Source organism: Lissotriton vulgaris, chromosome 12 (genome assembly GCF_964263255.1).
Source record: "Lissotriton vulgaris chromosome 12, aLisVul1.2, whole genome shotgun sequence".
Taxonomy (NCBI): domain Eukaryota; kingdom Metazoa; phylum Chordata; class Amphibia; order Caudata; family Salamandridae; genus Lissotriton; species Lissotriton vulgaris.
The window spans coordinates 487,614,543-487,628,125 of NC_141700.1; the positions used below are offsets into that span (position 1 = coordinate 487,614,543).

Sequence of the window (13,583 nt, forward strand, 5' to 3'; positions counted from 1 at the left end):
GAGAACAAGTTGCTCATGTTTGGATAGCCAGAGCAAATTACTGAGGGGAGAGCAGGCAACCCTCTTGGCCTACTGGGTATTAGGAGGACATGAATAATCACACCTTTACTGTGGGGATGCCTGACAAATACAATTTTACTATCCAGTGGACAATTTCCACTCCCAGCCCAAAAACCCTCCTAACAGCAAACATGTAGCGCCACTCTGAGCAATGTAATGATTTAGCTATATCCAATTAAGGTCCTCTGCACAATAGTCCACCGCATGGTCTGTGTTCAACATTTATATCAACTTCCATAGACTAACGGCCATATTCCTGGTAGGGATGAAACCAGCCTGATCAGGGTGTACCAAGTGTAACAGGTGTGTGAATACTTGTGCATACAGGATGAGATTTGTCATCACATCATCCATGGTCAGCATGGTTAGGGGACAGTACCCACAAAACTCACTTTGGACTTCACACTGTATGAGGAAAGGGATAGTAATAGCTAACCTAGTCGTAGACAGCAGCATCCCCAGTTGGCCAGCCCCCATAAACATCAATGGCATCTGAGGTGCAAGAATGTTGACATTACCCTAGTCAAGGTTGATGGTGAGACCATCAGCCCACAGGGGTTTTGTTCAGGGCCACTTCTTTTACACCGCACCGGACTTCCATATCCATAATATCCCTACCAAGAGAGTGCACCTGCTCCTCGTACACGGTGTTTAAAGAAAGCCTGTGCCTCTGCTTCCCAAACCTGTAACTGGCCACTATGTGTATCAGCGGCCACTATATGAATCCAAATGAGATGAGTGTGTACACATACCTATCTGCTTTGCCTTTCATTGGATTACAATTATATCCAACATGGGGATTTTACCCTTAACTACGGGCACCTCCTGTGTATCGTGCTTTATATTGTCACACATATACCTTTGACTTAAGACAGCGTGCTCTTCCATTGCAATGTATCCATGCCTCACCCAATGTGATCTCTCCCATCCTCTCAACTTGCATTCCTTCTACTCAAGGATGCATGCGGCTATGATACCCTCACAAGTATCTTTTGCAATATGAACAGGTAAGACAAGATGGTTCTACATAAACCAGCGTGGGATACCAAGGCCACGCTTGAGCAGACAAGCACATCTGTTATACTTGACAGTATGTATGTGGCCAGATGCTGGTGTGTCATTTCATGGCAGTCATTAGACTTGGCCACCACCTAGTGGCCCGTGGTCATGTGACTTTGGATGTATATGCTAGATGGCAATTTTGCAGTGTGTCATCACAAGAGTGGTGGTCTTATTTTCATGACACTTTCCATTCACTCTTTTGATTGTACAACTTAGGTCATGCTGATGTCCATCATGTACTGCTTGCCTTACACATGTTCCCTTTTTCCATACAGATAACATGAATGCAGCGGAGGAGCGGGCTTTCCGCATCCGGAAAGCTCGGTATGGACATATACTTGCCGTTGCTAAGGCATTTCGTTGGTCGGGGCGCCAATACCAGAAAAGGAAGTTGGCGCGAACCTGGGTTATTAAGTCATCGGAAGGCAAAAGTGGAGATAAAGTAAAAGCACATGTTCCGTCAACACATGCAGGTGGTGCTGCTGCCGCCCCACAAGCATCATCATCCACTGGAGGCACGGCAACTGTTGATGCTACAATGTTGGCTGCCATTGACAGGAAAGTTGATAATTTGGAGGCGAAAATTGTGGCATTAGACACCAAACTCAACAGGGTGCAACTGACATTGGACCACATCATTTCTATGATTTGAAGCATATCTGGCAATGTTTGGACAATTTCTTTTAGTTCATAGTGAAATGTTGAAGGTTATTTGTTTTTAATATTTTATATAGGTTTAGATAGATAGTTTAGGTAGTTAGTAAGTTTTCATTTTTCTATTTCTTAATTTTAATTACGTAGTTGCTGGGTTTTACTTTTTCTATTTGGGTGGGTGGGTTTTCTTAGATGTGTTATATGTGTTTTAAAAAAATTATAAAAAAATGAAAAAAAAATATATATTTGTGGTTTTATTAGATTTGTGTGTAGTTTATGTTTAGGATAAGTATGTGTATGTCTCTTGTGCATTTATGTGTTAAGGGGGGTGGGGGCTGATGTTTACTTGTCCTGCGTCAAGCTAGGTAATTTTAGGCTAAGTAAGTTAGGGCATAGTTATGTAAGTTAGATAGGTTAAGATAAGTTAGGTTAGGTTAAGTTTAGATAGTTTAGATAGGGTTAGGTATTTTAGGATTAGATGTGAATTTTAAGTAATGTACATATTTTTACTGTTTTTGAGAAGTAAATTTTATTTGATTTTTCTACTTACATACTTTGTGATCTCTTGTTTTAAGTACTGCATTTACTGTGTTAGAAGTGTGAGTAAGTTGACACATTGAATGGATAAAGTTTCATGTTTGCGTGCATGTCATTATTATGTTCTTGCTATGTTGAAGCTGCATCTGTGAGTACATGTGCTGGCAATACCTGTGATGTCAAATCTTGTTGAATATGTCATGCACCTATTTGCATGCATTCCAAGTTCAAGCAGATGGCCTCTAACAATGTTCTTGAGGTCTCTCCCCGCATTTTAAACACAGACTCTACCGCCTGGCCAGTGTTGACCATGTCCCCCACAATACATACGGTGCCTCAGGGCACAATTGCCAGGAATGTGGTCACCGCTTTCACTCACCAGGGCAAGAAGTTCATTGAGCCAAGGTATATGGGGACATCACTTAGGTCTGCTCTTGTAATTTGAAGGGAGATTGTGAAGTCATGTCTGCCACCTCCTAAACACCACTCAGCCAAAGTGATAGAGGAATGTCCAACACTTACCCTGTAGTTATTCACTATTGTGCAGTGGGGTGGAGCTCGGGTAGATTGTAGCTAACGCACCCATTCCAAGGCATACTCGGTATCCATCATATGCATCTACGGATCCTCAGCATACAGTGATATTATATGCATGGTGACAACAGTTAAATGTCAATAGGAAAGAACAGCGTGGACAAGGAACAACCCTGACTAGTACCCTGCCCCACTGGATATCACAAGGAGACCCCCGCCCAACCACCACCCTTGTGCTTGCCAATGAATACAACCTGTCTTTGCATCTCAGATGACACTCCCCACATTCTAAGACCCTCATTATTCAGAATAGATGAGACCACTGAAGGCTTTTGATACACCCACTAAGTGTATCACTGCCATCCTCTCCTCATCATAGGTCTCTCCCACAATTTATAACAATTGCCATACATTGCGTGCAGTGTAACGGGTGTAAATAAATCATGCCCGATCTTGATGAATGTAAGGCACAATATGCAAGAGGAGTTAAGTGGGCAGTATCCAGGTCAATCTTCGTAAATACATCATGAGCATGGACTATCTGCAATCTAGTGAGTTGTCCTCAGAGGCCATCCCCAGCTGAAGTAGGGGGCCGATCACCAGCTCTCTAGCATAGACTTGCAATACTCACAGATATGTGGCCTGACAATGGCTCTACAGCAGTGTAGGGGCTAGGACATCAAACTAGATCAAATGATGTAGACTTAGAAGCATTGACCTGGTGCAGTCGGCGGTGAGCCACCCTGCACCACCTACAAGATTCAATCCTAAGATAATGTGCATCCTGGACACAGTGATTTCAGAGTGAAGCTTACAAGTGTGTATGACTATACTTTCATCCATCACATGACACACATTGCAGGTAATGTTTACTGATGTAATGAAAATGTTGTTGTAGTGAGAATTGCACCATGTAACACAACGAGTTTAAGTAAGTGAAACATGGAGGTTGAAGAGTGTATGCATTACAAGAAAGGTTGTGGCAGGTAAGAACCAATTTGCCCATTCCAGTGCTATGTCCACTATGCCAGCGTACTTTCACATTGGTAGTGTAGTGTATTTGATGTATCTGTTGAACACAGCACAGATATGAACTGAGACAACTTGCAAACATACATCCCTCAACCAATGATGCCCTTGTCAGTCCAGCATTATCATTGCAATATTGTATTTGATTTAGTATGATTACATGTGAGTTACTGTGTGTGTTGACTCCACTTAACCCATGCATTGCACAGAAAGCAAGCTTTACAATTAGATCTTCATCCTGCTATTCCATCTGCATGGTGCAGCACAGTAGGGGTTACAGAGAGTGGCACATTGATCACGTTTCCATACTACACATCTCATTGTGTAAGAGGTGGTGCTTCAGTGTACAGCATGTTTGGTTTGGGTGAAAAGCCAGTTGTGACACTTCTTGTGTGGTGATGGTGAACATTAGTGTAGTTGTCTTATTCCATGTACTACTCAGTGTACCATGACTAATGCGACTATGGTGCCTACACAGGCACATGACCAATATTGTGGCATTACCACAGGGTAGGGCACATGAATGCAACATGCACTTCTTTATGGCCCAATTGATGTGTTTGCAAAGGAGTGTTTGCAATACCCAGCTGTACATTATTAAATAATTATATTTTTTACCAAATTATGTCACCCTAAAGTTTGACATTACAAGATTATTATCACAGTGTAATCACTTTTGCAAATATTTCTATTTCTGTTCCACGTGTGTACTTTTCTCATCCAAAAATGTACACAGTACAATCATTACATGTTACACACTTGACACAATTGAACAGTGTTATGGACACACAGGTGGTCATGAAGAACTTGTTGACAAGTTTGACTGTGTTTATCAAACAACATTTTATTTGAGGGATGAGATTGTGATTTACACATTCTTAATTTCAGAATGTGTATTGCTTGAGTGTTTCATGCCTGAACATTGAGTTGTGACACATTTTTTGTAAGACAGGTGTGTAATGTCAGACATTGTTCTCCTCAGTGAAATGTTTAGTGTGTTGTCCTGGGACACCTGTGTGCAATAGTAGTTTACAGTCCTCTCTTCCTTTGTATTTTTATGGAAAATTCATCCTCTGAGTCTTCACTTTGTTGAGTAACTGCAGGGCATGGTGTGCTACTGCTTCCAGCAGCAATGGCAGAGGATGTTTGAGTGTACACATGTTCCCTCGAGGTTACATTATCCCTTTGTTCATTCAGCAAAATTTGCTGGTTTTTGATGACCGTCAGCAAGTCTGCATGAAAAGCTGTCATGGATGACAGGAAGAGGTCTTGACGTTGCTGCATGTCTCTCATTTGGTTCGCAATATCTTGCAGGTGCTGGGCTATTTCCCTGCTTGCATTTTGTGGTGGCATTTGAACATGCCTCTCACTCATGATCTTAGAAATGTTTCCCAGAGATTGTGATAATCCTGGTGTTTGTGTGGAAGTGCCTTCATCTGTGCCAATGTTTGCCAAATCTGGATTGATACTTTGTAGTATGGTTTGCAGGATGGTAGCGATACTTGGCAATGCCACATGTAGCTCACTGAGGAGTTCCCGCTGAACACTTACAGCAGAACTTTGGAACTCTCGTTGTGTGTTCTGCCACTCATTAATAATGTTTGTTGTGGACGGTACAGGTGGTGTTGGTGTTAAAGTTTCACCTTCAGCAGCAACCACATCGTTGTCAGACTGTGGAGGGGGTGTGGGGGACCGTATGATGCTTCTTTCCACCTCATGTGTGTCAGTGTGAATGTTAGGAGGATTTTCTTCCATATCATCCGAGACAATGTTGTCATCCAGTTGTTGTGCAGTTGATGCAGCATCCACTAGGAAAAAATGTGCACATGTGTTAGTAGTGTTGGGATGTTTAATTGTAGAAATGTTTTATCAGAGCAATGACGTGTGCACTCATTGGTCAACACTGCTATAGTAAATTGGTTGTGTGAATACAGGGTGTTTGTCTACTTCCAATACATAGAATTGATATGCCTAATTGTAGACATTATCTACATTGCAGCCCATGGGTACAGGTACTCACTCACAGTCTCACACACCCTCTTCATGTCATGTTTTTTGTATGCCTGCCTATCACAAGCAAAGGACACACTGTTTGTTTGAGATATTGTTGGAATATTTTTTGTCAAGACTGGATTTACAATAGTCTACAATTGAGAGTGACAGACAGACTGCTTTGTACACATTATTCATTACATTGCATTCAAGCAATGACTGAGTACAATACACATTTCCAACATATTGTATGCCATTATTGAACACAATCTCTTATGTCACTACCATTTTATGAATGATTGTATGAGTCAACCTACAATGATGACAAGGTAACTGACATTGGGTGTAGTTCAAAATTAACTACCCAGGCCCCAAATACACAACAAATGACAGTTGACACTGATGCAACAAATGCCATGGCCATACAGACACAAAGTCTGAGGAAGATATCTGGTCTACAGTACTGAGTGCATGATCTTTCATGAGCAATTGCAGTGTGCATATCATATCATTGTACACACATAGAACACAATGACATACCAAAATTAATTATTCACAGAATAATTCAATACTCATGGTAGCAAAGCTCGTCTGACATTTTGAATCCAACATGGGATGGTGTGGTGCAGGGTTGTTGCTGAAAAGTGCTGTGAGCCATTGAGGTAGACCCAAACCCAATGTGGGAGCTGACTGTTGACGGTTTGCTCAATGACTTTGGCAGGGAAAGGGAGGAGTGGAATGGGGCGGTAACTCTTAACTTCTGTGTTGTCTGCTGTGGGTTTCTTCAGGAGGGTGCTGAATTCCACATGTTTACAAAATTCCATGAAGCTAGCAGAGTTGAGGGAGCAGTTGATGACATCTCGGAGATGGTGCACGATAATGGAGTGTGCTTAGTTGATGATGTGGTGTGGACAATGGTTCGTTGGCTATCATCATCAGGTGGATGGTGCCTTAAGTGGTGATGGTGTTCCAGGCGAATAGGTTGTTGGTGGGTGTTTCTGTTTGCAGGTGGGTGGGGTGGACTGATTCCCAAAGGTGTTATGTATGTCAGCAATCCTTTTGGATGATTTATTAGCCGTTTGTGATGGCTATGGTCATGTTGGGCACTGACGTCCCTTCATCCAGGTTTCTGTAATAAATTGTGGTGCAGATTTATGAGGCCCGTGCGCCTCCTTGCGCCGCAATTGCGTCACCTAATGTGATGCAACGGCGGCACAAACAATGCGCCCTATTTACAACGTGATGCATCTAGGAGATGCGTCACGTTGGAAAGCCCTGCGCCATGAGGAGGCGTTCCTGCACAGGGGGGGGGGGGGGGGGGGGGCATTCCTGGGCATGGAACGCCTCCTAAAAGTGGCTGAGTAAAATCGATGAGATTTCACTCTGTCACTTTGTACATCAATTCCTTACACCTGCTTGAAACAGGCGCAAGGGTGACACACCATGCATTGAAGAGCTGGCTCCTGTGCATTGTGGGAGTCAGGTCACACTTGCGACATGACTCCTGCAATATGCCGCCCGTACGCCAATAGATGCGTCAAGCATCTTCACTAACTTGCACCATGGTGCGCCGCATCATAAATGCAGCGCACCATGGGTGGCGGAGCAGTGGCGCACTGTGGCACATGTTAACTGGTGCATCCCTGGGGATGCGCCAGTTAACATTAATCTGCCCCGCAATGTCTGGCAATGTGGTGTTGAGTAGGTTCCAAAGTTCAGTTGCATGTGTCTGAACTGAGCAGGTGTTCAGCATGATACACTTCAGGTGATTAGTTATGGAGCTCAGTTTGAAGTGTGAGGATTTGGTGTGGGTCCTGATGCTGTTCAACTTGCAGGAGTGGCAGGTGAAGGGTCCATGGGTGAGTCCTGGTGTGGCTTGGTAGCTGTCTGTGAGACGGCCGGAGTTCCATGCAGAGAGGATAGCAGCATCATACGTGATGCAGATGGAGTGGGTTTTAGAGGGGACAGGGGGGTCTGGCGCTGGGCACAGTCAAGGTGCAGACGGGTGTAGACAGGCTTACCTTTGGCACACCTTCAGCACACATAGGGCGCTTATACTGCACGTGTACCCTGCGCGTAGGCTGTTGTGACATAAGTGGATGGTGCTGGGGTGCATAGCAAGCGGGGAGCAGCTGGGATGCGGGAGCGGGTTGGAGAGCCGGGCTGGGAGGCACAACAAACATACAACTCAATGGCAGCAAGCAAAAACTGAAACAGGACAAGATTGTAGGGCAACCAGACAATCACTATTAAATGGACAGTGTCACCAGCACAACCAGGCACTAAATAAATTGTAGTAGGCAAAGCAAGCAGTGCACAGATCAATAATTAATGATGACCAGTCTTGCAGTGAAACACTATGCAAACAATGTTATGAGGCACAATGAATTGAAGGCAGCAATGGGCAAATGAAAACACAGCCAATTAACAATCACGCAGTAAGCGCTACGATAACAATGAGATGACATTAATGAATTCTCATTTACATATGCATTTACGCATTAGTGTGACTGACTATTGTAGTCATTGTCATTGTTTAAAATAATACTTGAACTATCGTGGGAGTGAGAACATTTATAGCTGCTATTGACACCATCACCCGTCACAGGGATATGCACACTTATTTGTACTTACTTGTTGTGTGTTCTGTCGTTTCTCTTGTGACACTGTCCTGACCGGAAATTCCTATTACTATTTCTTCCGGGATGACTTGTGCCACTTGCTCCTCTAGTTCGTCGAGGTCCTCCTGGTCTGCTGGGCTGCCTCCTCCTGTTGCTAAGGCTGCCTTGCGGTTTGCCGCTAGTTTTTCTTTGGTGCGGCGCTTGTAATCATGCCACCTTTTTTTACAGTCAATGACTGTCCTTTTGGCCTGTCCTACACTGTTTATTTTGAGAACAATTTGCTTCCAGATTGCCTCCTTTTTGCCATGGGGCAACTTTGAATTGATGAACAGCTGATGCTGGTACCTGGTGACCTCTGCCACCAGGATTTCATTCTCCTCATGGCTAAAATTAGACTTGCGTTTACGTTTGGCGTCAGCCTGTGCCTCTGGACTTTTGCTTGCAGGAGTTTCCTGGGGGTCCTGGCTGCTGGTATGTGCTTGTTCCATTTCTCTTCTGTGATCCACAGCTATCGCAACAGCAATTAGCGTCACGTATCCAGCTGCCTTTTAACGCATCCCGCACTTTAGAGTGTTGCGCCGGCGCCGCAATGGCGTTGCGTGTCGCAAAAAAAGTTACGTGACTTTTCCTTACGTTGCGTCAGGCTGACTTGCGGCACTTTTGCGGCACGTACGTCACGTCATCTGACGCACATTGGCAAGTTGCGACACGCTGCGTTCACTCATTGATTTGGCGCTTCCCCATTGACTTGCGTCGTCGCTGCGACGGCGCACGACTTTTGACGCAACTCTACGTTGCGGGAGAGTTGCGTCACTCATCATAAATCTGCCCCTTACTTTCCAGAGCAACTTATTCGTGTGCTGGAAAGTGGCCTTTGTTTTGCACTGCTGCCTCCTACATTGCTTCAAATAGGTTTTCCATGAGTGGTACTTGGACGTATTAAGCTCTTATTTTGATGGAAAGCTGCATCCACAAAGATTCTCAGACCTGGCTTTGCTTCAAGAATTTACGACTCCTTCAGGAGAAATGTTTTAATTTCCCCCACCATTTCAAACATTGAGTGGTGTACCGTACATGAAATGGTATTATGCATTGGCAAAGCCAATAGGCCTCGCCTATGGAAGAGCTACTGTCTTTGCCAAAGCGTTTTAGCCATGTTCATTGCTGCTGTTCAGCATGGCTAAAAGTTAGCGGCACAGAGGAGAGTGGTGTGCAGTGTCATAGAGTGGAATGGCGAAGAGTGGGGTAGAGTGTCATAGAGTGGAGTGGCGTGGGGCGTTGTGTATTGAGAGGCACTGAGTATAGTTGTGTAGAGTGGACTAGTGTAGAGTAGTGTGGACTGGTGTTGAGTGCATTGGCACAGAGTGTGGCAGAGCATAGTGGCACAGAGTGCAGTGTCATGCAGTGCAGTGACATACAATGAAGCATCATAGAATACAGTGCCTGAATTAGAGTGTTGTATAGTCTAGTGCAGTGGTACAGAGTGGAGTGGTGCAGAGTAGAGTGGCGAAGAGTGCAGTGACATAGTGTGGTGCAGAGCACAGAGGCGTAGAGTGCAGTGGTATAGAGTGCAGTGGGGTAAAGTGGGTTCTGCAGAGTGCACTGGCATAGGGTGGAATGATGCAGAGTAGAGTCGTGTAGAGTGCAGTGGTGTAGAGTGCATTGGCATAGAATGCAGTAGTGTGGATTGGCGTGTGGTAGAAGTCAGTGGCGTAAAGTGCGGTGTTGCAGAGTAGAGTGTTGTAGAGTACAGTCGTGTAGAGTGGCCTAGAGTGCAGTAGAGTGGTGTAGAGTAGATTAGCCTAGAGTGCAGCAACACTGAGTACAGCACTGCAGAGTAGAGTACAGTGGCATATAGCAAAGTGGCTTAGAGTGCAGTGGGCATAGAGTAGTGCAGTTGCATAGAATGGTGCAGAGTGGCGTAGAGTAGACTGGTGTAGAGTACATTGACAGAGTGTTTCTGAGTACAGTGGCATAGAATGCAGTGGCGTAGAGTGTAGCGGCATAGAATTTAGTGGCGTACAATGCAGCGTGGTAGAATACAGTGGCATAGATTAGAATGGTGCATAGTAGGGTGCAGTGCCGTAGAGTGCAGTAGTGTAGAGTGGAGTGGCATAGAGTATTGTGGCATAGAGTGCAGTGGTGCAGACTAGAGTTGGGTGCTGCAGAGTAGAGTAGAGTGTGTGGTGCAGAATGCAGTGGTATGCAGTGGTGTACAGTATAGTGGTATAGAGTGCAGGGACATAGAGTAGATTGTTTCAGAGTAGAGTGAAGTGGCATAGAGTGGAGTGGGGCGTCGTGTATTGAGAGGCACAGAGTATAGTTGTGTAGAGTGGACTAGTGTAGAGTAGTGTGGACTGGTGTTGAGTGCATTGGCGCAGAGTGTGTCAGAGCATAGTGGCACAGAGTGCAGTGTCATGCAGTGCAGTGACATACAATGCAGCATCATAGAATGCATTGCCTGAATTAGAGTGTTGTATAGTCTAGTGCAGTGGTACAGAGTGGAGTGGTGCAGAGTAGAGTGGCGAAGAGTGCAGTGACATAGAGTGGTGCAGAGCACAGAGGCGTAGAGTGCAGTGGTATAGAGTGCAGTGGGGTAAAGTGGGTTCTGCAGAGTGCAGTGGCATAGGGTGGAATGATGCAGAGTAGAGTCGTGTAGAGTGCAGTGGTGTAGAGTGCATTGGCATAGAATGCAGTAGTGCAGATTGGCGTGTGGTAGAAGTCAGTGGTGTAAAGTGCGGTGTTGCAGAGTACAGTGTTATAGCGTACAGTGGTGTAGAGTGGCCTAGAGTGCAGTAGAGTGGTGTAGAGTAGAGTAGCCTAGAGTGCAGCAACACGGAGTACAGCACTGCAGATTAGAGTACAGTGGCATATAGCAAAGTGGCTTAGAGTGCAGTGGGCATAGAGTAGTGCAGTTGCATAGAATGGTGCAGAGTGGCGTAGAGTAGACTGGTGTAGAGTACATTGACAGAGTGTTTCTGAGTACAGTGGCATAGAATGCAGTGGCGTAGAGTGTAGCGGCATAGAATTTAGTGGCGTACAATGCAGCGTGGTAGAATACAGTGGCATAGATTAGAATGGTGCATAGTAGGGTGCAGTGCCGTAGAGTGCAGTAGTGTAGAGTGGAGTGGCATAGAGTATTGTGGCATAGAGTGCAGTGGTGCAGACTAGAGTTGGGTGCTGCAGAGTAGAGTAGAGTCTGTGTGGTGCAGAATGCAGTGGTATGCAGTGGTGTACAGTATAGTGGCATAGAGTGCAGGGACATAGAGTAGATTGTTTCAGAGTAGAGTGAAGTGGCATAGAGTGGAGTGGTGCAGACTAAAGTGAAGTCATGTAGAGTGGAGTGGTTCAGCAGGGTAGAGGGAAGTGGTGTAGAGTGGAGTGGTGCAGACTAAAGTGAAGTCATGTAGAGTCGAGTGGTGCAGCAGGGTAGAGGGAAGTGGTGTAGAGTGGAGTGGTGCAGACTAAAGTGAAGTCGTGTAGAGTGGAGTGGTGCAGCGCAGCAGGGTAGAGGGAAGTGGTGTAGAGTGGAGTGGTGCACAGTAGAGTGCAGATGCGTAGAATATAGTGACAGAGTAATGGCATACTGCGGGTAGAGTTCAATGGTACAGAGTATATTAGAGTGGCTTATAGTGGATTTGCATTGAGTGCAGATGCGTAGAGTGGAATGGTACAGCGTATATTGCATTGGTGTAGAGTGTATTGGCATATAGTGCAGTTGTGTAGAGTGCAGTGTTGCAGAATGTCATAGTGTGGCTTGGAGTAGAGTGGAGTTGTGTAGAGTAGAGTGGCTTAGATTGGAGTGGTGTAGAGAAGAGTGATGTGGAGTGCATTGCGGATTGTACAAAGGGCAAAAAATCTGCAGGAGGAAGCATAGCAGACATGCTACATTATTTTAAGAGCTTGTGTGTTGCACATTTTTACCAATTACATGGTTCTTTAGCCCTTACTGAGTCTTGATGCACATTACAGATCAGGGATTATTATTGTCTGAAGTCAAGGTGGCTTGAGAACATTTGTATTTGGTATTGATTAGTAATTGTTTAGTACTTTATTGTATTGAGTAATCGTCTGACTAGAACGTAACTGACTAATATCAGATATATTTTTGGTGAATATTAGATGACATTTTTAAAATAAGAATTAAGCATTTAAACATCTGAAAAACATGTAAAAATCCCTAGCTGGACAACATATTTTTCAGATGGACAAACCACTTCCTCTACACAGCCATGAAATTCTGGGGTGTCCCTTTGCCACAGTGGAAGGACACTCACTTACAAAAACCTTTTATCTGAGAGAATCTTAACTGTATTTTCAGGATGGGAATTTCTGTGAAAAATGTTTGTCAATATAGACAGTTTATTCTTTGTGAGAGCTATGTGTGTATCGCAGAACTGGTTCCCGAACCGGACATACTCTGACATTTTATTTTCTTGTCTTTATGAACCAGCTTCAAGTAGCTGCATGCAAACTGTAAGGCATGGGTTTAGCTTCTTTTAGTTTTTCCTTAATCTGTTAGTATTCAAAGGTTGCTAAGAAGAGTTCCTTTGGGTTGTAAGAAAGTCTTGTTGGCCTAGACAGCCCCAACCACTGAGTTGTTTTTTTAATATTGACCTTGCGCTTCTCCTGACCAGACACTCTTAACATGTAATGTCTACATGTATGCAACTCATACAACCTATAACCTTCATTGACGTCTGTCACGCATCCAGTACACTCATTTACACATTCATATGATTTATTGTCTGATGTGATGTAAAGCTCTTTGACATCCTACGTTGGTTTGAGAAGTGCTATGAAAGAATTAAATAAAACATAAATTACTGCTATTTAAATACTTATTTGTGAAATTAATATTACAAACAGGAATTACCAGTGGCTGAGACTAATGCAAGCATTCTATCTACTGCTTTTTGTAAGCTTCAGAGTGTTGCCCGAAGTGAAACGGGTATGCCCAGATGTGGGCCTCGTGCATGCTGTGTCCTGGAACCAAGCTATACCTGGCGGATGAGCCCTAATCAGGGCGAAACAGGTCCTAGGTTGCTTGTGTTCCCTTTCAAGGAAGAACTCACCTGGCAGTTCAAGTTAGAC

At 44.4% G+C, this 13,583-nt stretch overlaps 2 protein-coding genes across 2 annotated transcripts in view; one reads left to right on the top strand and one right to left on the bottom strand.

Annotated features, from left to right (window-relative positions):
- Positions 1-13,583, top strand: part of LOC147676817 (uncharacterized) — a 184,590-nt gene that overhangs the window by 23,535 nt on the left and 147,472 nt on the right. The window lies entirely within an intron of this gene.
- LOC147676818 (uncharacterized) lies at positions 4,906-8,977 on the bottom strand. Its single transcript, XM_086946520.1, has 2 exons — positions 8,503-8,977; positions 4,906-5,684 (listed from the first exon to the last, which is right to left on the bottom strand). Exons 1-2 carry the CDS (start codon positions 8,975-8,977, stop codon positions 4,906-4,908), a joined length of 1,254 nt encoding a protein of 417 aa, XP_086802646.1.

What these genes read in the sequence shown, in the direction of transcription:
- LOC147676818 (XM_086946520.1), bottom strand. Translation starts at nt 8,977, where the DNA reads ATGGAACAAGCACATACCAGCAGCCAGGACCCCCAGGAAACTCCTGCA. An exon ending in AACGACAGAACACACAACAA is followed by an intron (nt 5,685 to 8,502) that starts GTAAGTACAAAT and finishes ATTTTTTCCTAG; the next exon opens with TGGATGCTGCATCAACTGCA.